Below are 22,664 nucleotides of genomic sequence, written 5' to 3'. Positions count from 1 at the left end.
TAATGCCTGTCTGAATAATAATTTCTGTGATGATTGGTAGATAGTTTACAGTGTTTGTTTTTCTGCTTGCTAAGGCTGAAAATAATGTGAGAGAAATAAAAAGAAAATCAAAAAATGTCTTATTGAAATAATTAATTTCCAGGTAACAATATGCCCAAAAGTTCAGTTCCTCTGGACATTTTGTCAATGGGAGAGATCACTCATCAAAGAAGAGTGATCAAATGTTTCTACCAATGATAACCATTGACTCCAGTAGAATTAAATCAGCTATTTAAGATTTTAAAAAGAGCTGTTAGATGCTGAAATGCTGCCTAAAGCTGTGGGAAAGTTAAGATTCTTGCAATATATGTGAAAATCACCGCTTTGACTGGTTACAGATCCTCCTAACAGCTAAACCGCGTTTGCTGTTTGTATTTTTAATTTCTGCTACTTGAGATTAGTTGGACCTTGTAAGTACAGTGGGGCAAAAAAGTATTTAGTCAGCCACCGATTGTGCAAGTTCCCCCACTTAAAATGATGACAGAGGTCAGTAATTTGCACCAGAGGTACACTTCAACTGTGAGAGACAGAATGTGAAAAAAAAAAAAAAAAAAAAATCCATGAATCCACATGGTAGGATTTGTAAAGAATTTATTCGTAAATCAGGGTGGAAAATAAGTATTTGGTCAATAACAAAAATACAACTCAATACTTTGTAACATAACCTTTGTTGGCAATAACAGAGGTCAAACGTTTACTATAGGTCTTTACCAGGTTTGCACACACAGTAGCTGGTATTTTGGCCCATTCTTCCATGCAGATCTTCTCGAGAGCAGTGATGTTTTGGGGCTGTCGCCGAGCAACACGGACTTTCAACTCCCGCCACAGATTTTCTATGGGGTTGAGGTCTGGAGACTGGCTAGGCCACTCCAGGACTTTCAAATGCTTCTTACGGAGCCACTCCTTTGTTGCCCGGGCGGTGTGTTTTGGATCATTGTCATGTTGGAAGACCCAGCCTCGTTTCATCTTCAAAGTTCTCACTGATGGAAGGAGGTTTTGGCTCAAAATCTCACGATACATGGCCCCATTCATTCTGTCCTTAACACGGATCAGTCGTCCTGTCCCCTTGGCAGAAAAACAGCCCCATAGCATGATGTTTCCACCCCCATGCTTCACAGTAGGTATGGTGTTCTTGGGATGCAACTCAGTATTCTTCTTCCTCCAAACACGACGAGTTGAGTTTATACCAAAAAGTTCTACTTTGGTTTCATCTGACCACATGACATTCTCCCAATCCTCTGCTGTATCATCCATGTGCTCTCTGGCAAACTTCAGACGGGCCTGGACATGCACTGGCTTCAGCAGCGGAACACGTCTGGCACTGCGGGATTTGATTCCCTGCCGTTGTAGTGTGTTACTGATGGTGACCTTTGTTACTTTGGTCCCAGCTCTCTGCAGGTCATTCACCAGGTCCCCCCGTGTGGTTCTGGGATCTTTGCTCACCGTTCTCATGATCATTTTGACCCCACGGGATGAGATCTTGCGTGGAGCCCCAGATCGAGGGAGATTATCAGTGGTCTTGTATGTCTTCCATTTTCTGATGATTGCTCCCACAGTTGATTTTTTCACACCAAGCTGCTTGCCTATTGTAGATTCACTCTTCCCAGTCTGGTGCAGGTCTACAATACTTTTCCTGGTGTCCTTCGAAAGCTCTTTGGTCTTGGCCATGGCGGAGTTTGGAGTCTGACTGTTTGAGGCTGTGGACAGGTGTCTTTTATACAGATGATGAGTTCAAACAGGTGCCATTCATACGGGTAACGAGTGGGGGACAGAAAAGCTTCTTACAGAAGACGTTACAGGTCTGTGAGAGCCAGAGATTTTCCTTGTTTGAGGTGACCAAATACTTATTTTCCACCCTAATTTACGAATAAATTCTTTACAAATCCTACCATGTGGATTCATGGTTTTTTTTTCACATTCTGTCTCTCACAGTTGAAGTGTACCTCTGGTGCAAATTACTGACCTCTGTCATCATTTTAAGTGGGGGAACTTGCACAATCGGTGGCTGACTAAATACTTTTTTGCCCCACTGTATAAGAGCTCAGGATCATCTTTGAGCACAAAGACGTGGTCTCATACGAGGACAATGGGTTTATTTTACAGCATAGTGCAAAGCTGCCATATTGTAATATCCCCATATGATGACACATGGTCTCAGACAAATCATACATGATCCAGCATTTTACAAAGAATGCAAACTTTCTTCCTGTGTGCTGGTTGACCCTGCAAATCTTTACAGCACTCGTGTTACCAAACTTTTGATGACTGGTGTGCACTTCCTGCTTCGAAAGTGTAAATTTTTTATATTCATCAAGATATCTGATTTTGAAGAGGCTGGAAATGTTACACTTGTGTCATCTCTGCTCTTTGCATTGTCAGAGGGTTAATATGATGAGCTAACAGGAAAGGGACACGCAGTGAGGAAATGGATTTGCAGATGAGGAGTGGACTCACCATTTTTATGTCACAAATAAATCTTTGATTTTTAAATCCATTTACTTATTTCTCTTTTTTAAATTGGTTTTTTTAAAGATCTTGAAGTTCTGTTTCTTTTAATGCTTTATGGAATTAGGTTTTTGTGGAGAGTTTAATTATTTTTTGTGAAATCCGTTTGTGATTTGAAATATTTAGTAATGAGTTAATACATTTGTAGGCTATTGTCTAAATGAAGAATTAAAAAATGTATTTAATAATGCACATACTTTGGCCCTCCATGCACAGCAAGCAGACAGCTTTGTGTCATTAAACAGTGAAAATAAAAATAATCAGCTGATCGGGTTATCGTTCCCACTCAACCATTACAGCAGCTCGAAGCGGCGAAGCGATAAGAATGGCGTCACACACTTAAGTCAGGTCCTGTTGCGGCTTGTTTGTAAACTCTACTTGTTGGCAGAGGGCAGGTTCATACATTTCAGTTCTGTAATGCTGTGTACTGACAAACACCACTTACAAGCCTTTAGATTAGATTGTTAGTTTTTTTAAATTAATAATTCATTAATTTTTCTATTAAGTAAACTTTGTCCGAATTGCTCAGCAGGTGAATAAAGGACCAGTTTGCAAAGTAAATATGATGCATTTCCTGTGTAGGTGTGTTAAAATCATGACCACACCTACAGCCGTGTGGGAGCCGTGGGAAGGCGCATTAGAGGACTGTCGCGCCCTGTCAGACGCATGTCTCCACGCTGAACTTCAGCTGAAAGGAAAGGAAACAAGTGTCTTTTGAAGACAAGAGGAAGAAGCATGAGCACGGATCGTGATGCTGGAGACTTGGAGCTGGATACTGTCTGTGGGACACCTGAAAATCCCACTAGTGAACCTCTCCAGAGCTCAGACCATCATCAGACTCATGAACAGGAGCTGGACCCGGTGCTGCTGTGGGTTCCCAGTGGGAGACGCCTAATCTCTGGTTTGGTGGGTCTCAATGTGGTTCTGCTGGGAACCGCTCTGGTGATCGGCGAAAACTTCAACCCTGAGGGTCTGAGCCACCAGGAGCCTGAGGTGTTCCTGCTGGTGCTCATGGGGATCAGCCTGATCTGGATGTTCTGGTACCTGCTGTGGGCCAGGAGACATCCGGATATAAGCCCGCACAGAGACCACCACGCCGGGGGGGTCCCTGTCATCCGTAAGTTCCCGTGTTCGATCTTTAAAGCAGACTGCTCACAGGGTGTGCTTGGATTTTCTAACAGCGCTTTCATGTCACAGTGGCTCTCCTGCTCTTTGCTGCCTTCAGCCTGCTGCTGCTTGTCTTCAGGGTCGGTTATTTGATGAGTACGAGGGAGTGCAAGCCTGCTGCAACGCTGATTTCACCGTTCATGGAGGCTCCTTTTCTCACTCTGCAGGTAAAATCCGAAGGCAGGCTGAACTGGTGCAAGTTGTTACTGAGAGTGCAGGAAGCTAAGTGCTGGAGCTAAACAGAAAAAAGTGCTTATCTTTTCTACACTTAGACCAATCAGTCATCTCATGAAAATGAATATTTTATTTCATTATCTGATTCAAAGACGTTCAAGTAATTTGATGAAGAGAAACTAAGTAAACGGATCAAATTTCTAAGACTTTCTCATTTCTGTGGCCAAGGCAGCACAGGTCAGCAGGCATTCTAGGGATTATTTCACCTGCGCTTCAGCCAATTTTACCTGTTGACTCCAAATCAAGAAAATGGTGAGATTAGTCATTATATTCCAAATATTGGACGACTGGACAGCATTTGAAAAGCAAGTTTTCTCCAGAAAAAGTAAAGCCAACATTAAGGAAGGTGTTTCTGTTGGTGCTTAAATCCGTGTCCTTGGCGATGGACAGGGATGGGATATTCACGTTTAGAAGCGCAGGTGTTTCGAAACACCGCTCCGACGCGTGGGTCAAAACGCCCACGACACGTGACCTTGGAGTTTCAACAGGTGAATCAATGCCGGGGAGGTGCCCAGCACATCCAGGGGTCACAGGAAGTCTGAATATTTAGTCAGATTGTTAAGAAGTGGGAAGAAATGGTGCGCAAACCACAGTTTTCAAGCTCACGATAGGCGGTGAAAAGTGGAGCTCATAAAAAGTGAAACATAATCTTGTGATGCACAGTTCTTCTGCAAAGTGGAAAAAAGTACTCGGACTTTTTACTCAAGTAAGCATTAAAATCCCTTTTAAGTAGCGTAGCAGTTCACGGGTTGTATATCGAAAGTGACTGTACTCGTGAAATGACACTTCATGTACACGATGGGCAGTTATTGGGCTAAATTTATGAATTTATTGATGTGGGTATATCTTTGATGTTGCAGCTGTGGATTTTTTATTACTTTAATATTGTATTAATTGCACTCAAAATACTTGTCAATTAGATATTAAGACCTGAAACTGATGAAATGAATGATTAAAACTTGATCTCAGGTCCAACATGAAGTGAACATTATGCTCATTTTCTCTTACATGCAGATGGACTTTTCTATCAGGGAATAAAGGAGAAGTGGATTTAAGGCACTTTTGCCTTAGGTTTAACTTTAGAGTAATCATTTATGTACTTTATGTGTAATTTACTGTGCAGTCACAGGCTGTAGGAGACTGCAGCTGTTCCAGTGAGTGAGCAGATATTGCTAATAACCATCTAATTATTTCTGTGACCAGATTTATTCTAGCTCCATATTTTCACTCTTGAACTCTACTAGAGCTTTGCATGAATTTGAGTTCAAAATAATCCTTATTATAAGGAAAGGCTTTTGGGTCCACTGAGTATTCTAGTAGAAGGATGCAGCTTTGACAGCTTTGACGAAACTTTTCTCATTCTTTGCTGTTCACTTTAAGTCAGGTGCTCTTCCTCGGGCTCATCTTTGTCCCTTTCACGTTAAGATTTCAGATCATATGTCGGCTATTTTCTGTTACATACCTTCACCTTTCCTCTCCACCCTCCCTGACTTGAAAACAAGCTTGCCGTCATTTCGGGTGTGTCCTTTTTGAATAACCAAACTTTTGTTCCTTTTGTAGACATATTTACTGTGGGCTCACTCCAAAGACTGCATTCACAGACACAAGATAATCACAAGGTGCGCATTACTAAATTCGCTATATAAATCATGCATTTTTTTTCATACACCTGCTACTTTGAGAAAGAGATTTCTAACTTTAGGTTTGCAGGTCTGGACTGATGATGATCCTCTCCACTGATCTACTGCTGTGGCTGAACGCCGTGACAGAGGACAACATCCACGTGGAGATCGAGCTGGGAAAACGAAACGGCCTCGCTGATGACGACACACCTGATAGGGACAGCTCAGACTTAGCAGGTAGTTACTGCAAGAAAGGCCACATTCACTCAGGATCCTAAGGTTGTATGGTTGAGCTCACTTTATTCAATTATGACATACGACTTACTAATGTAGCTGCAAGATGGATGCAAAACTAAAAGGAATGTATTTAAAGTTCTCTTCCTTCCTGCAGGGAATTCAACCTGTCAGTGCAACGCGAGCACAGCCTGCCTCGCCTTCAGGAAGGGCTTTGAAATCTTTTTTCCCTTCAACATAGAATACTACCTGATGGCAGGCTGCTTGATCTATGTGATGTGGAAGAACGTGGGCCGCATAACGGGTCCAGATCACCACGTCACAGAGAAGAAGACCCTGTATATTGTGTGCACAGGTGGGATCACATTGGGCCTCGTGTTTGGGGGCCTGGTTCTGGCTGCAGGAGTGACTGCCTTCGTTCTCTATCAGGTCTATGTGAGCCAGCCGGAGTTTCGCCTCACCGCCTTCTTCATATTTTATGGCTATCATTTAGTCGTCATGCCCATCATGTCTCTCTGCTCTCTGGTCGGGCTAATAGTCCAAAGGTTAGAGAGTAGGGCACGCGAAGTGGGGCCTAATCCCTCTCGTAGGCTGGATGTGGTCCTCCTGATGGCGGCGGCCCTGGGCCAGCTCGCTCTGTCCTACTTCTCCGTGGTGGCAGCTTTGGGCATAGGCACCGATGGCCCTCTGGGGGAACTGGATCTGTCCTACTCCCTCTTGAGTCTGCTGGAGCTCATCCTCCAGAACATCTTCATCATTGAAGGCCTCCACAGACACCCACACCTCAGCATCAAGAAGAAGAAGAAGAAGAAGCAGATGAGCAGTATTTTCAAAGTATTTTTTTTCTTCATATAGTAGCTCTGAGGTGTAACTCAGAAGTACTGAAGTTTCATTTTTAATATTGTTACATTGTCCTAAATAACCTTTTCTGAAATATTGTTTTCTCAAATGTCATCTTAGTTTATATATTGTATATTGTGGGGTTTTTTTTTTTTTTGGTTTCCTGTCATGTTTTGGGATTATTTTTGCTGCTTTCTTGTTTTTTTTTGTTTTGTTTTTTCTTTTCTTAAATATGTTCTGAAATGGTTCTTTTTGTGCACCTCAGAGCCCCTGTACATTTTACTGATGTGTTGAAAGGCATTAAAATTTTTCATATTTATATTAAAACTCTTTTACAGATGAAGAAAAAAGCACAAGAGAACAAAAAGACAGATATATCTCTACTGGAGGCCAAAATATCAGCGCCCCCTACAGTCCAGGAGCAGGGGGCAACAAAACCCTGGGCCAAAAGAGTGAGACAAGAGATCTGCGCTTTCCTCATTCTCTCAAATATCATGGTACTACTGTGTTTTATGAACCTGTTTTGAAAGAATATTTTAAAATGTTCAGTATTTGAATAACACGTAGATGTTCCCTCTTCTTTAGCTGTGGCTGATTCCTGCATTTGGAGTCCACCCGCAGTTCGAGAACGGCCTGGGAAAAGAGTTCTTCGGCTTCACCACTTGGTTTATTATGATGAATTTGGGTCAGCCGCTCAGCGTCTTCTACAGGATGCACTCGGTGGCAGCTTTAACGGAGCTGCTCATCTCTGCATGACACGCACAGACTCCATCCCTGTTAGACTACACGATCCAAAAACCGGATTACTGAATACACAAACCAACTCAAGAACAAGCTCGCCCCTCATCATAGAACTTCATGTTGTTTAAAATATGGAGATGACAGCACCTCGCAGTCTTCTGGCCTGTGCGTCCTGATATATGCACGTTTATTAAAAAAAAAAAAAAAAAAAAAAAAGCATTTTTAAAGTTTTAGGCAGATATATTGGTAGAGCAGCAGATTCAGGACCCCGGGGTCTCTGATGAGATTATTTTAAAGACTTTTACCTTCCTGTCGTCACACATCGGAGCAACAAGCACTCACGTTTTTGGCAAAATAAATAAATGTCCTACAAAACTGCCAGATATTAACATTTTTCCTTTAATTGGACACATTTACACATTCTTCATCTTTACATTACTTGGCATCAAGAATGAGCCGTCCTGATTTTTAATAACGGTTCAGGTGTGAGGAAGATAAACCAGCAGCTCCTCTAAATCCTCTGGATCTCAAACAGCCTGATGTCGGTGTCGTACCAGATCGGAGGGTCAACATTACTGTGGGAAGAAAGAAAAAAACCAAAACGCTAATAGAGGAGTTCACTGAACACATCCCAAAGAATACAGGCAGGTTTATTTACCGTAAGTAGATGACGCCCCAAATGTATGTGCGGAACCACATGGCCGTGCCAGCGTTGGCTTGGTACTTCCTGATGAGGATGGGGTGGGGGACGGGTAGGAGACCCACGAGTGTGCCGTGCTGCAGGAACTTGAGGATTTCCGACTCGTCAGTCAGACCCCTGAGGACGACAATAAACCGCGAGACACTGAGAATAAATCTGACGTCTAAATGCAAAGAATCAATAGTAACTTTTATGTGATAAATCTGTAAAAAGTGCTACTGTTTAAATTAACATGTTTGATGCTCCACAGAAATGAGTTTATTAAAGTGAACCTGTTCTGCAAAAATAACTTTTCAATCAGAAGTGCAACAAATTTCATTTCTTCAAAGAAAAGTGCACGCTCGTTGTATTAAATGTCATACAGACACATAAATGAGGTCATTTATGTTTAATTTATGTTTTCAGAGATCAAATATAGAAGTGAAGCTTACAGGTCAAACAAAACAACTGCAGGCAGAAACGAAAGCTTCACGATTCAATAATTACCTCGAGGAGGAGGTTGTGTTTGCAGGTGTGTGTCTGTAAACACGATGGCTCAAAAAGTTCTGAATGAATTCTGTTAAAACTGTAGGCGGGCTCATGTTAATCTATTATAATAACATTCCAGGTCACAGACAATAACTTTGCATTAAGACAGTTTTGGTTCATTTCTTCCAACCCTGCCTGGTGCTGCTCATTAACTAATACAGGTATTCATTAGTTATCACATAATGCATAGTTTAGTTTAAAATCTGAGGGATTTCCTACTTGTCGATGCAAATCTTCTCCACCTGGGGAACCAGGACTTGCAGCAACCTCATGATCGTCTGCAGGGGAAGTTTGGCCTTCCACGAGGAGACCTAAATGATGGAGGACGTCACATGACAGAAAATACACCCACGGAGCAGAAGGTAGAAGGTAAATGTGAGCAGATGAAGGATTTGTTCTGACCCAGTCGGAGTTAGCGCTCCACGCAGCCGTTGATGAGACGCTCGACAGTCGACTCCTCGCCGACTCCGACTGCATGCGGTTAACCTAACACCAAAAAATAAACCACTTTAACTGCAGCAACTAAACTTCTGTGTGTGTGTGAGAGAGACGAGCCATCTGCTCACCACCTCGTGATCTCTCTCAGACTCGCTGTCGCTGGCTCCGGCTGCGATGCTGCTTTTAGACGTGTGCGGAGAGTCCAAATGTGGCACAGTGATCATCGTTCCATCCTGACTCACCTGAGACTTCTCTGTTATCTTATCGATTCCTACAACACATGATGACATGAAGAAGGCCTTTAAAGGAACAGTTCGATGTTTTTGGAAACCCCAGATATAGACTAAGTAAAAATCCTCGTTATTTGAAATTCTACTTCTTACTTCCTACCTGGAGTGGCCTCTAAGCTGGCTTTGAGTGTGCCGGGCTCGGCGGGTACAGCAGGTCTGGAGCCCTCCATGGACTCATTCTCTACAGAGTTCGCCCTAGAGATTCCCGTCCTCCTCTTCTTTTGCAGGGCCCTCTGAATAGACGTGGTATCGGACGGCAGGTTGGCCAGCTGGTGGAAAACGTTTCGCTTACGGATGATGGCGTACACCAGGTTGAAGTTACCTGTGAAAGGAGGGTTCAGATTGTTATTTGGGCAAAAGCCGTGACCTGCAAACCGATGAGCCTGTGTCTGCGTTCTCACCATCAAACTGATACTGGATGATGTTGTTGCAGACCTCCAGCAGGAAGAAGACCAGGTGGTGGTTCTGCAGTGAGGAGAAGAGGAACCAGGGCGTGGAGAAGGCCTCCAGGAGGTGAAGCAGTTTGTTGGCTGCCACCATGGACAGGCTCTTCAGGTAAGGTGAAACTGTGGAAGCACAAAAGGTCATCCCAAGGCTCAAGCAGCTCTGTTGCTCCTCCACCAGGGGGCAGCATTTGCACTGTAATACTCACTGTTCACTATGATGGTGAGCAGGCAGTCGAACAGAGGCTGGAGACGCTGGTGTCCGCTGGAGATGATTTTGTGGAAGATCTAAACATGACAAAGTACTTGGAACAAACTCAGTGGAGACTGAAAACGAAAGTAAAAACACTCAAGCTTCCATCACAAAGTCAAACCACAAAAAATATCCTGTCTGTCTTATAAAAACGCAAAAAACTATGATGTCCTGAGATCTTTAGGAGAGCGTTTAATTGAAAATGCAAGACCAGAATGTACATGACATTTAGCTACAATTAAAAAGAGGGAAAATGTTTTATTCCAGGTCAAATAAAATGTTTTTTTGTTTTTTGTGGTTGTTGCTGCAATTTGTCTTTCTGCATTAATTAAATACCTGCTGCAGTCACAGGAACCATCCACAGATACTGGTAAAGCTGAAAGTTGGAGGATCGGACGCTAGCAGGCACCTGGGATCTACCTCCCTGCAAGGCCTGAGCTCCATTAACTGGAGCCTCTGAACTCTACACTGCCAACCCATAAATGCTTTTGGTACTTTGTTATCACCAATTAAATATCTGTAAATGTGCATCGTTAACCAAGTTTGCTATCGTTAGCTGATAACTGCATAAGAATCCTGCACACATCCATCTTTTATATCCAGTCTGGACCACAGGTGTCAAACTCCAGTCGTCGAGGGCTGCTTTAATGACCTACTAAAATTAGTAGATCATTAGCAAGACTCTAATGAAGCTGACTGCATGCTGAGGATGCAGTTCAGCTACTTGATTCATGTTACAGACGCCCAGGAGTGAATGAACATGGTGCAATAAAAGTACTTTTAGAAGTACATTTTTCCAAACTCTTACATCTATTTAAATGTACTTGAGCAGGGTTGGGTGTTGCCACCTCAGCATGCAGTCAGTTTAATTCAGGTGTGCTGCAGCAGGGACACATGGAAGAGTTTCAGGACACCGGCCCTCAAGCACTGGGGTTTGATACCCCTGGTCCAGACACAAAACGGACCGTGTCTTTCTGGATCTACTACAGAGGTTAAAACTTGCCTGACTGAAATGTCCAGTTAGTACTCTGTAGTTCTCAGCACTATCCAGAAAGCCAGTAAAGCCAGGCATGTTTTACCAGGTGACTGATAATTCGCTAACCCAAGAGTGCGCTCCATCCCGTGGTTTCTTTCTGCCAAACACAGGATTTTCTGCCTTCATTCGTAGATAAATGAAAGAAATAGATTCTCTCATTTATTTCACGCCATAACGTCTCACCACTATGAGCAGGTCGGCGTGGGTTCCTGTGAACACAGGAATGTCCATGGGCACACGGAGAGCGTACGGCTTGTTCAGACGGACGCCAAAGTTTCTTTCTCCACTCAGCAGCAGCAGGATGAAGACGCCGATGTGCATGAGGCCGAGCCGGGCTGCAGACGCACACAGGGGAAATGTTTTGTTTTTAACACAGGGAGCGATGACAGTTTATACAGATTTATATTTATTGTTTCACACGCACGCGCATGCACGGAGACGTGACTCACACTGATCCGCTCGGGCATCGTTCAGGTAGAAGAGGATGGGAATCAACATGTCCAACACGTCGCTGCTCTTCAGGACGAAGAAGAGGAATTTCTAAAACACAAAAATAACAAAATCAGGTTTGGCTTGTTTGCTCCACTTCACTCCATCACACATACAACTTCATCAGCCCCACACACACCTACGAACCAGGACTAAGTCCACATTAAGAAAAAATTGAGAAGGAACCAAATTTTTCAATTATTCTTGTTTATTTTGAGAATAAAGTTTTTTTTCACAAAAAAGTGAAATTACGACTTTAATCCAGGATCTTATTTTTTATTACTACTATTGTTAATTTCATTATACTAAAGTCTTCAAGATTAACGTTGTAACAGCATTTTAGGAAATAAAATGGAAAAAATATTTTCAGTTAATTCTCGAACTACTACAAAATTTATCTTGAAATGAACACCAATCATAAAAAGGAAAAACACAGAACCATGATGTGTTTTTGTAATCACAGCCTTCACCAGCAGGGGGCAGCATTTTACCACAGACTGTGTCGAAATGTTCTCATTTCTCCTGATTATTTCCTTTTCCCCATTCTGCCATTTAAACACTATGTTTTGAATGAGGGTTACATGTGAGGGCCACACTTACGCTTGTTTATCTATTTAGCAGTAAGAACTTCAGTCAGCATCAGTAATGTCCCATACAAACACACTGTCCTCTCCACATTCAGTTCACTAGGACCTGACCACCGTGGTTGCACACGAGCAGCTGTTTTTGTTGATGAAATATTCTCATTTCCTGAGAATCCCTTGGCTTCCTGTTGCATTTCGTGCTCGCACCTTGTTGAAGTCGCAGAATTTCCAGAAGAGGATCAGCAGCTCCTGGTGGAACTGGATCTTCTTGGTGGATCGGGGCAGATACGTCTGGATGAGAGGGTTATTGAGCAGCCGAGCCAGACCTTTAAGGACAAAGCTCAAGTCCTGATGAACAAACAAGGAGAACACACACTCATAAACATCCCAGGGGATCATGCTGTTAGCTGCTGAACGGCTGGATGTTTCAATACCTCCTCTCTGTGTATCCTGGAGAGATAATTCACAAACAGGTTGTCAGGTCCACCAGGCTGAAAAATAAATCAGCATCAGTGTTTATATTTTAAATCATAATCTTAAAAAAAATATACTTGTATATATGTGGATTAATTACTCACTGTATGTACCTCTTGTTCCTCCTCCTCAGCTGAGGGACATGTTGAGGGGTCCAGGGCCTGGAGGGCGGCGCTGGCGGCTGAGCCAGCCTCGTGCTCCAGGGTGACGATAAGGATCTGGACCGCCTGCTCCACCAGCTGCTCCCGGTAGTCTGAGAACAGCAGGTGGTTGTACGGGATGCCGTAGCCCACGGGGTCGTAGGCACAAACCACATTGAGCAGGGAGGTGAACAGAGGCAGGGCGTGTCTGCGAAAAACAGGTGGAGGTGAGTCTGCACAAGCTTAACGAGGATGAATGAAAGGCTGTAGTGATGTATACCCCTGCTCTGTATGTCAAATATTACTGAACACAGACCTACAAACACTCCTTAAAATGAATTCCCTGTTTTTAGTTTTTAAGACGGATGAATTCACTGTCACAAAGGTTTTGGATTTTCTAATAAATTCAACGTTAAAACAGAGAAGCAGAGAGTGCAATTCAACAGGAGAGAAGTTATCTCACTCCGTCTGGTGAGGTGTTGTCAGGTATAAAGTCACCTGTTGGCTGTGGAGCAGAAGAAGGAGATCCAGGGGTTGAGGACTTTGTTTTCAGCGGAGGGAGGAAGGTACATGGCTTCAGAGAAGCAGGTGAGGAGTAACTTCAGCAGCTCTGTCCTGGAAAGGGCGTTAGCACAGGATGGAGGGATGTTAGTAGGTGAATTCAGCCTGATACAAACTGAATTTGCGAGATAGCAAAAGAATGATTATAATCAGGAATCTGTAGTGATGTCTAATCTGGGGGTTTCATCATTTTAGAAGATTAAATTCAGCAGCACAGCTTTACTTATTACTGCATACAGAAAACAAACATTGTTTCTTCTGTTAACGGCAATTAAAAAGAAACGGCTCGTCGTCCAGGCTGAAGCTGTTAGAGCACAAGCAGGAGCGCTCAATACTGATTTGTTGTTCACGTGAGGTTTTTTTCTGGTCACATTCATCTTTTTAATCTTCACTTGTCCTGCTGAAACCAGCAAATCTAGATCGGATGACAAAAACAGAGTTTAAAGAGAGAAAAACTTTGACGGCCTCTTTGGGGCGAGTGTGGATGCAGAGGTGGAGCTAAGACTGGTTGGATATCGATGTGACTGACTTCAATGAAACAGATTCATCCAAAATTTCAAAAAGACTCCCGCACGGAGACGCTCAGCCCAGGCACATTAATTCTGATTACATTTCTTTTTGCAGTAGTTCCACATGTGCAGGAGCCCAAATCAGTATTGATTACATACATGTAAGCTCAGACATGAGCCAACACTGCGATGACCAGCACTGAAAGGATGCTGAAGTCTCACCTGTTCAGGTCGTGGACGTAGTTCAGAGGAGGTGCCTGAGCGAAGCCCACGCCGGCCTCCCAGATGTACTCACAGCTGTCTATGGCTCGTATGTCATCAGCTGTATCCTGCAGCAGAGACAACAGGTAAAACATTCAGTGACATTCCTCCCGAAGGTCCCCGAGAGCTGAAATTACTAATGAGCTGAACTCACGACAGGTTTGATAATCGATTATGAATTGACTTGAAGCTGAAAGTTCTTTGCAAACGTGACCTCTGCAGGAACGGTCGTTCTCGAGGCGGGGCCACAGAGGTCACTGAAAGGTGGAGCTTGACTCATAGGAATGTACTGTCTGTGTGTTTGTGACGCCAGGAGCTTCTCTCACACACTCAGCTTTCCTCCCCCCGCCTCACACCTGGAGGGAGAGGCGGTGTGTGGAGTGTTAGCCTCATTTACTCACAGACGTGGATTCTTGTCCACAGCTAAAGCTGGAGGTCTAAACAGAGCTCCGGGACTGAGTTCACACTTACTTCTACCATGCAAGTCATCAAATGGACCAAGCTAAGCCCTCCGCTGACAATATCTGCATGTAACACCTCCGCAGAGATAACTACAGCTTTATGAATAGATGTGACAAGGTGCTACTGCTGTAAGTGAACTGACAGCTCCACGTACGCCACACAATGAAGTTCACTGGTGTCAAACGCCAACCGCAGTGAACTCTGGTGTTCTTCTTGAAGCGTGGGATACTCTTTAAAAGCAAAAGCTTTGCATAGCCGTTCAGCACAAGTCACTTTCTTTACGAAAGGAAGTTATTTTAGACCTTTGAAGAAGTGTCCAAACCAAGTATGGGACGGGGACCTACACCAAACATCTGAAAGTGAAACAAAAAGGAAGCAGGTCACTGAATCCTTTTACTCTGGTGAGCATAGGATACGCACAGACTGTATGTGAAAGATGGACATAGCAGCCCTCATGTCACCCACTGATTAGTGTATGCACTGAGAAGCCTCAAGCTGAGCAGTGTTGCTCATTCTTTTTGAAACCTGTGAGACCGAGGGACACTGCAGGCTCACTATACCGTAATGCATACCTTCCTTTATTGTCTTCATTTATTCTAAAAAGAACCACAATAAAAAAAACATTAACTTCTAATAAATAAAGCTTAAAACTCATAATGGAGACCATAAACTCACTAGGAAAGTGTTTACTCAGGTCACAAGACAAGCAAGCTTTCTGCATGAGTACATTTATTTACGTGCTGTGCATTGTTTTAGCCGCTCGTGTCACACGGGAGGGTCTGTGGATGCAAGCAGGGGCTTTTGACCTCTGCATCACTAAATCCATACCAGGAAGTGAAAGCTGAAATTCAAGGCACAAATGAGGTTTCCCTCCAGCCATGTGTTTCTTTGTGCACACGCCTGCTTCACGCCTCAGAGGTCACTGGGGCAGGTGGGAACAAACAGCAGCTGCTGGCTATTTTCCACATTCTCCTGCACAGTTTCCTTGATTTTAACATTTCCTCGTGAGGTAGCAAGGAGTAAGGAGTCATCCGATGAGATCACCTCCCAGTCTCTCAAACGTCTGAATGTTTGCTGAGCACAATAAAGACGTTTCCACCCTTTCCAAACATGGCCCCTCTCCTCGCGTCCCACAGAGTCACTCATTAACTTGAGCTACCGCCCGAGAAGGTTGTGTTAAGAGATAACGGCGCTAAGAGGTGCTGCCACGGGAGCAAATAACAGGCTTACTTCTTTTATATGAGCTGTAAAGTGCTGACACGCCTGTCGATTCAGAGCTAAAACAAAGCAAACAAACCACGACTCTGAAAGGCATAACTCCAAACCACCTTCAGGTCAATATTTTTATATGTCTAATCCTTTATCTACCTGAACTTTTTGTTTTCAGTGTTAATTAACAAAAACCATGTTAAGACCCTAAAAGCCCAGAAATTAAATATTTCAAACCCAACAATCAAACAGCCTCCTGTGAGCAAGTACTCGCTGACAGTGGGAAGGAAAAAACACCCTTTTAACAGGGAGAAACACAGGGCAGAACCAGGCTTACGGAGGGGCAGCTGTGACCAGCTACATAATGAGTAAGGCTACTTTTGCATGGTCAGTGATGCGGGGGGTTGCCAGACTCACCGGGCTGTTCTTCTTGTGGCTCTGGATGGTGAAATCTGGACAGAAGAGCAGGTCAGCAATGGCCAGCAGCAGGGACTCAGCCAGAGGCCGACCTTCGTCATCAGCATCGTGGTCCAAGTGCTGGAGGGAGAAGAGCTGAGGCTGTGACTCTTATGGTACTTTTACTGTATCGTTGCTGGTAAGTCAATTTGTTGTTTTTGTGCCGCTCTGGATCCATTTCAGAGTTGTTTTTTATGTCACTTAAGTCCCAATTAGTTGCTTTAAATCACAGACTGTATATAGAAAGTAACATGTAGCGTAAAGCCAATGGCCCATCAACTTAAAGTTGATTCTTTATTATGGCCAGCAGGGGGCGTATACTCCGGTCAAGTCTAGTCCTATAGAAACCTTTGGGAAAATTACCCTCATTTCCTTTGCTATATCAACTCAGCGATATTATTCCTGATGACATTATAGGGTTAATTGCTTGCTTTACATTTTATTGACTACAGCACAATGATTATCTTTGAAATTATGGTCCCCATAAGAACAGGACAGTAAAGCTTTTCTGTGTGACAGACAGCTCATCACCCCGTGAGTGTAGTGTGTCAAAAAAGGTCTAATTCTTTTGTTTATTTGGTGGACCAGCTTCCAAAAATGTGCTTTTTTTCTCTCATGTCTTGAGTTAAAAGATGAGTACTGCTATTGGTTAACTCAAGTCACTGGCTGACTCAGCAGGATCCCTGAAAATGGAGGAAACACCTGGAGTGTAGCTGCTGTCACTCCAAAAAGCATGCATAATCTACATAACCCAAATAAACCAAAAGTCATTCTTATTACGTCTAACTTTGTGTCCTGGAAAGATCAATTATGAGTTAAACTGACATTTTATGCTATACTTTATTCAAGGCTAAGCTACCTAGCTGCTGGTTTTAGCTTCATGTTGAGCAAACAGACAAGAAAATGATGGATGGGTCATCACATTTAACTCTAAACCACATACACAGGTTTTTCCAAACACTGTCCACTTGTATCTTTCCACAGCATAAATCCATAATCAAATATAAGAGTTCAACCATCCGTTAGCCACACAGAGTCGTTTCATTCATACAATACTGAGTAATCAGCCTGCTCCAACCAGCAGCTGCTCTGCACTTTATTTCAGTCTCCCACTTTCATTAAGAGACATTCAATCCCTTCTAAATTCAACCGCTGGCCAGAAAGAGCAGGAGACACAATATGGGCAGTGTTTGGACGCAGTCCCCTGCCGACCGGGTAACCAGAGACCCAGCAGCCCTAGGTGGGAAACGGGGGGAAGGCAGGGAGAGGAGGGATTTGGACAGACACGTCAAAGCATCAGCAATCTCATCTCACACTGCAGAGTCTGTTCTGAAAATCAGATGGACCCATCGCTTTGAACCGGCGCAGATTATTAAAGGTGGAGATATCAGAGAGGCTCAAGTCCTCAGATATCCGCAGAGCCGACAGATTAAACCTAACAAACTGTCTGCAAGCTAAAAGATTTCCTCCAAATGCTTTTTCTGAGACGTGGCAGGAGTTCTTAAATAACTTTCTCCCTTTTCCCCTCTTCCTCTTCTTCTTTTGCAAAGATCAGTTTTATGAACTATAGATTCTGACTTTTCTGTCTCTACTTTTGTTTGAAAAGTTACTAAAAGCATTTAATCAGCTACCAAACTAATACCTGCAAAATATATAAATATCATCATTTCAATGATATGTGACAATAAAGCTGCAAATATTTGGTGTTTTTACTTGGAATAAATAAAATGGCCAGTATAGGTAAGACTAAAAACAGCCACGTAGATGAATACATTAAAAGATGTCAGTGCCGTACCCCCGCTCGGCCGGGGATGGTGGACCAGAAGAAGCCCCTCCAGTCGGCATCCTCGAAGATGTAGGGCAGGATGCGGGTGAGCAGGCGCGTGCAGTTCAACACGGTCTGGCGCTCCTTCTCAGAGGGGCAGCCGGAGTCTGCTCCCCGGACCAGCCTCTCCACCGCCTGGGAAAAACCAACACAAGTATCGTGCAAATATGAGATGAAATAACCAAGACAGACAAAAGTCTACTCTTATTTATTCACCCGAGGTGCCTGTTTTACCTGTCAATCATCATTTTATTTAAAGGCCACAAAAAGTGTTGGAAAATTCTATTTTCACCAGGCGACTGAAGCATCAAGCTTCTGATTGGTGAGTGGACTCATTAGTTTGAGCTTGTTTTTATTACAGCGGCTCATTCTTCTAAACTCTACGTGACTTCATCGTACTTGTAAGTGTAAAACTATGTCAGCAAATTGGGTTCGGACCCCAACCCCAATCAGTGTGACCATCATGCATGACAAATAAATGCAGAAAATCTTCAATAGCATATCTTCTGACCAGCTAGCCTTTGTAGCTGCACTAAAATACATTAATACTTGCAGCTGTTTCTGTCCAGCAGCTACTTCTTTGAGGTTATGGTGAAAAGCATGGGTCGTTCCACATGAACCAAATAAAACCTCAGGAGTTTTTAAAAGCACATCTTTTTGTCACATGACCTTCAACCAGTCACCAAAGCAGCTGTCTGCCCTTTAAAACCTTAAACTACCAAATGATCTTCAGACTTAGTTTCTCTGTTTTTCTGCATTTCTATAAATGACGTTTGACCTTTGCCATCAAACTGTGGGAACAACAAACAGCTGCATTCCTTTGTCTCCGACTGTATCCAGGATGGACAAAAGCTGCTCTAAAGCAATGTACAGAAGTCCTCGCAGCTGGTGGCAACAAAGATCAGACAGAAGATGTCCTAAGAAGCCTTAAACATGTGAGAGAGGGCTGACACAGGGCAGAGTGTTTAAGGTTTCATTCCATGTGGGAGTAAAACTGATTTATACAGCAGTTTAAGACTGAAAGTAAGTCTGTGCAAAAAACTCTAAACTGACTCAGAAACAAGACGATTACACCCTCAGTCCTGATACTGAGTCACGCTTGCCCCAGTCCTGAGGATGTCAGGTTACCTTGTAGCAGAGGGTTGCCAGGTTTGACGGAGACTCCTCTCTGACGGCTCTGATCTCTGCCGCAGGAACCAGAGCGAAAACATCCTGAACCGTGGTGGAGGAGTCCACCCAGAACTGATCCCAGAACACGTCGTCTGAGGCTTCGACGGGCTGCAGGAGAGGAAACGCACACTAACATCAGTGTGTGTGTGTGTGTGTGTGTGTGTGTGTGTGTGTGTGTGTGTGTGTGTGTGTGTGGCTCATCTGCTGCTAAATACATTGTGTTGATGAGGAGGTACGATCTTTCCTTTTTGCTTCATGGCCGACAGAAAACATAACCAAGGATCAACAAGCTTATCCAAATTATTCACATAGAGTAACACATTTAATTCTCTGTCAATCAACTGAATGAATTAACAACATTTACATTATTGATAACTTAGTGATTTTATTTTCCCATTAACTAATTAACCATTTCAAAGCTAAATAAAAAAAAGCTGGACATAAAAAGATCTCAAACGTTTTGAGTCACCCTTCATTTCTTCATAATTTCCATAGGAAATAGGAGCAGTGACCTATGGAAACATCTGCAAACATGTTATAAGAGGCAAAAACAGAGTTTGACAGTAAATATTTGGTGTTACTGGCTTTATTCCTCAGCACAGCCTGAACTCTCTGAGGCAGCTTTCTGTAATTTATTTCAGGAACAGCTCTCTAAGCCTCTTGCATCCCAAAAGCTCTTCTTTTGTTCCATCCTCTGTCAAGTTTTCCAAGCTCTGGGGAGGCTACTCCATCACTGATAGTCTAGCCAATCAGAATGTACTTTTCTGTGTTCATAATCTCATAAATTCTCAGTTCTCAGTGTACAACACCACAGAGGGATGTAGCTGATGAGCTGTAGCATGAAGATATGGGACAGAGTTGTTGAAGCTAGGTTAAGAAGAGAGGTGACGATCAGTGAGCAGCAGTAATGCCGAGAAAGAGCCCAGCAGAGTGCACTTCGAGAGTATTGATGGAGAAGTAAAGAGAAGTTCACAAGGAGCTTGGCTGTGTCTTTGTGGATCAGAGAAAGGATAAGGATAAGCGAGGAACTGTGGTGCTGAATGAGGAAGTCATGTGAGACAGCGGTGAGGTGTGCTGAAGGAGCCAGAGATGGGATCGAGGTGGGACGACATCACAGATGTGCTCTGAGCCCCAGGCTGACAGACGAGGTCAGGCAGGAGTGTCTGTGGACTCTGATGTCTAAGCAAACAGTTGATTAATCAGACAAAGTCAGTTCTTTAAAGATCTCCTTCAGTCTGACCAACACTGAAAAATAAAGATGATGCAGGTTTAACCCAGGATAAATATACTTGAAAATTGATTCTTTTTTGTCTATTTTAGCTAATCAACCAATCACTTCTGCTTCGAACACAAGAGACCATATGAGCCCATAAACACCCAGATTCCAGCTTTACCAGCAGCTGACCTAACATCTGTTTCACGCTACAGCAAACCACCACCCACACACCACCTGGATCAGTTTCGATCACTCGACCAATCGATTAACGTTGCAGCTGTCCCGTCCAGCCCTGTTACCTTTAAACACACCTGTCAGCCAGAGAAACAACTGCTGGCCCAAAACTGATGCAATCTTTAATATTCCCATCTGCATATTAAAGGATCACGTCACAGACGTCACAGACAAAGTCCAAAATGACTGTTTGGAGTCCCTCAGACTGCATAAGAAAAAGAAGAAAATCCGTATTCTGAGAGGCAAGCTTGCTTTCTGTTTAAAAATCCTCGTTTATGAAATAACTCCAATGATTTTTTTCAGGTTTTTCTCTCCACTTTGTGTGACGTACGCTGCCATCTGGCACTCCAACTTTATCTCCACATCTCCACTAACGCTAAAAGCCAAACGCTCAGCGGAACTTTCCTCATGTCACCTTTTAAAGAAAACAAACCCCGACCTGAGTTTTGGTTGTCAGCTGGACCACCGCTTTCCTGAAGTGAAGTTTGCTGTCTGCGTTTCCCATATTTCTGTCTCCAGCCACCTGCTGCCTGCCTGCCTGGATCCACAGGGAGGATAATCTGCCTCATCCACAGCGCTGTGAGGCCACTGCGTTCAGGTGCAGCTCGGAAAAATCACGCTCATGCTGCTTCCAGCGTGTGTTTAATTCAAACACACATTTCATTATTTGTTTGTACTAAAAACAAGTATGAATATTTGTGAAAGTAAATGATACATAAATCCAGAGTAAAAATCAGCCTGTGCAAAACTGGGAGGAAGCTAAAGCCACGTATAAAGCCCCCTCGAAGAAACCCAAGCACAATAAAGTGGAATAAAATAACCTACACTTCAACTTAAATCTTAAATAAAGAAGCTAAGCTGCTTTATGAAGAAACAGGGAGATGCTGTAATATCCGTGTATGCATTTTCGTAGGAATATTGCAATATGGATTTTTTTCTTATAATTTCATGGAAAATTCCCAAACATTTAGTAAACCTCCCAAAAAGAAGAGTTTTTGTAGGACAGACACGAGAAGACAAACTCTTTTATAAGCCGTTTCATAGCAAACTGAACAAATGAATAAAATACTTTATTTAAAAAGTTATTTTAAAAAATGAATAAAATAATAATGAAAAGTTTTGTGGTTAAACACTGAGAGAATTGGAAATGGGAAACATGGAAATTATCCGAATATCTACGAATGCATTACAAGCACGTTAGCTAAAAAAATGCCACAAAACAAGTAAACAAACAAATAAATAGATTCAGTATTAACGAATTAAAGGCACATTAATAATACCAAATAAACAATAAAACAATAAGGGTTTTATATGCTAACAAATATAAATATAAATATATGTAGATAAAATAAGAGAAAACCAACCGAATATCACAAAGTAAAATAAAAGATATTCAATAACATTTAACGGATAAAACATGTAAAACCATTCTGGATAAAAATGCACATTTAATACGGTATCAATCAAATTATTGTTTATTATTGCGATATGTAATTAAAATCAGGATTTTCCTAAATTAATAGAATCTTTAATTAGCTCCTCTGTCTCAATAAGAGTTGTAGCGATTACCTCGAGTCCCTGAAGGCAACATCAGCCCAACAGGATCCAAACGAGGCGACTTCCGGGATCCTAATGTACATATTTGCTTTCCTGCTTTTCTCATTCTTCTTCAGTTTGCTTTCGTTTACATATGAGGGACATTCAAGAGACCACAGTCACCTGCATCTTCATGTCACCTGAAGGCAGGAAAGTGATGCTCGTTAACGTGCACCGTTAGCGCGCACAGAGCCCCTTCAGGTCCAGTCAGGATAAATGAGTTCTGGCGTTTATGGAGCAACAGCGACATCCAGTGACTTCACTACAAAAACAGGCCAATCACATACAATTAATGTCAGTACTGTTTATATATATATCGAGTTATTTTAACTTAAGGTTTAAAAGCAAATTATTAAATTTAATAGCAAAAATGCGTATATATTTATTTGTTATAAATTAGCTTCTGCG

The 22,664-nt window shown here is 42.8% G+C and overlaps 2 protein-coding genes across 5 annotated transcripts; one reads left to right on the top strand and one right to left on the bottom strand.

The window, feature by feature from the left end:
- The first annotated feature begins 3,140 nt into the window (after window positions 1–3,140).
- LOC147323838 (proton channel OTOP3-like) lies at window positions 3,141–8,637 on the top strand. Its single transcript, XM_086304452.1, has 7 exons — window positions 3,141–3,661; window positions 3,742–3,878; window positions 5,506–5,564; window positions 5,656–5,804; window positions 5,959–6,635; window positions 6,980–7,138; window positions 7,227–8,637. Exons 1-7 carry the CDS (start codon window positions 3,280–3,282, stop codon window positions 7,395–7,397), a joined length of 1,734 nt encoding a protein of 577 aa, XP_086160578.1. The 5' UTR covers window positions 3,141–3,279; the 3' UTR covers window positions 7,398–8,637.
- Window positions 7,752–21,239, bottom strand: hid1b (HID1 domain containing b). 4 transcript variants are annotated; one of them, XM_086304448.1, is made up of 19 exons: window positions 21,100–21,239; window positions 19,169–19,318; window positions 18,011–18,175; window positions 16,177–16,296; window positions 14,050–14,156; window positions 13,256–13,372; window positions 12,722–12,965; window positions 12,578–12,634; window positions 12,351–12,491; window positions 11,520–11,610; window positions 11,254–11,405; window positions 9,991–10,069; window positions 9,740–9,904; window positions 9,439–9,660; window positions 9,177–9,319; window positions 9,013–9,096; window positions 8,830–8,921; window positions 8,041–8,199; window positions 7,752–7,957 (listed from the first exon to the last, which is right to left on the bottom strand). In XM_086304448.1, the coding sequence occupies exons 1-19, from the start codon at window positions 21,163–21,165 to the stop codon at window positions 7,894–7,896; spliced, it is 2,418 nt and encodes an 805-aa protein (XP_086160574.1). In that variant the 5' UTR covers window positions 21,166–21,239; the 3' UTR covers window positions 7,752–7,893. The 4 variants fall into 4 exon arrangements, with proteins under 4 accessions (XP_086160574.1, XP_086160576.1, XP_086160575.1 ...); XM_086304450.1 differs by having other exon boundaries at window positions 12,731–12,965; XM_086304449.1 differs by having other exon boundaries at window positions 7,753–7,957; window positions 9,180–9,319.
- Between the last annotated feature and the right edge of the window lie 1,425 nt (window positions 21,240–22,664).

Source organism: Aulonocara sp. 'chitande type north' Nkhata Bay, linkage group LG8, assembly GCF_057382095.1.
Source record: "Aulonocara sp. 'chitande type north' Nkhata Bay isolate Kocher_YH1m ecotype deep benthic linkage group LG8, A_spYH_male_GT1.1, whole genome shotgun sequence".
Taxonomy (NCBI): Eukaryota; Metazoa; Chordata; class Actinopteri; order Cichliformes; family Cichlidae; genus Aulonocara; species Aulonocara sp. 'chitande type north' Nkhata Bay.
This window is presented reverse-complemented; position numbering and strand designations above follow the sequence as displayed.

Coding starts and splice junctions, on each gene's coding strand:
- LOC147323838 (XM_086304452.1), top strand. CDS start 3,280: ATGAGCACGGATCGTGATGCTGGAGACTTGGAGCTGGATACTGTCTGT. Junction 3,879..5,505: donor CTCCTTTTCTCACTCTGCAG/GTAAAATCCGAA, acceptor TTCCTTTTGTAG/ACATATTTACTGTGGGCTCA. Junction 7,139..7,226: donor TCATTCTCTCAAATATCATG/GTACTACTGTGT, acceptor CCTCTTCTTTAG/CTGTGGCTGATTCCTGCATT.
- hid1b (XM_086304448.1), bottom strand. CDS start 21,165: ATGGGAAACGCAGACAGCAAACTTCACTTCAGGAAAGCGGTGGTCCAG. Junction 11,611..12,350: donor AATTCTGCGACTTCAACAAG/GTGCGAGCACGA, acceptor TTTGTGTTTTAG/AAATTCCTCTTCTTCGTCCT. Junction 8,200..8,829: donor GAGAAGATTTGCATCGACAA/GTAGGAAATCCC, acceptor TGTCGTCCTCAG/GGGTCTGACTGACGAGTCGG.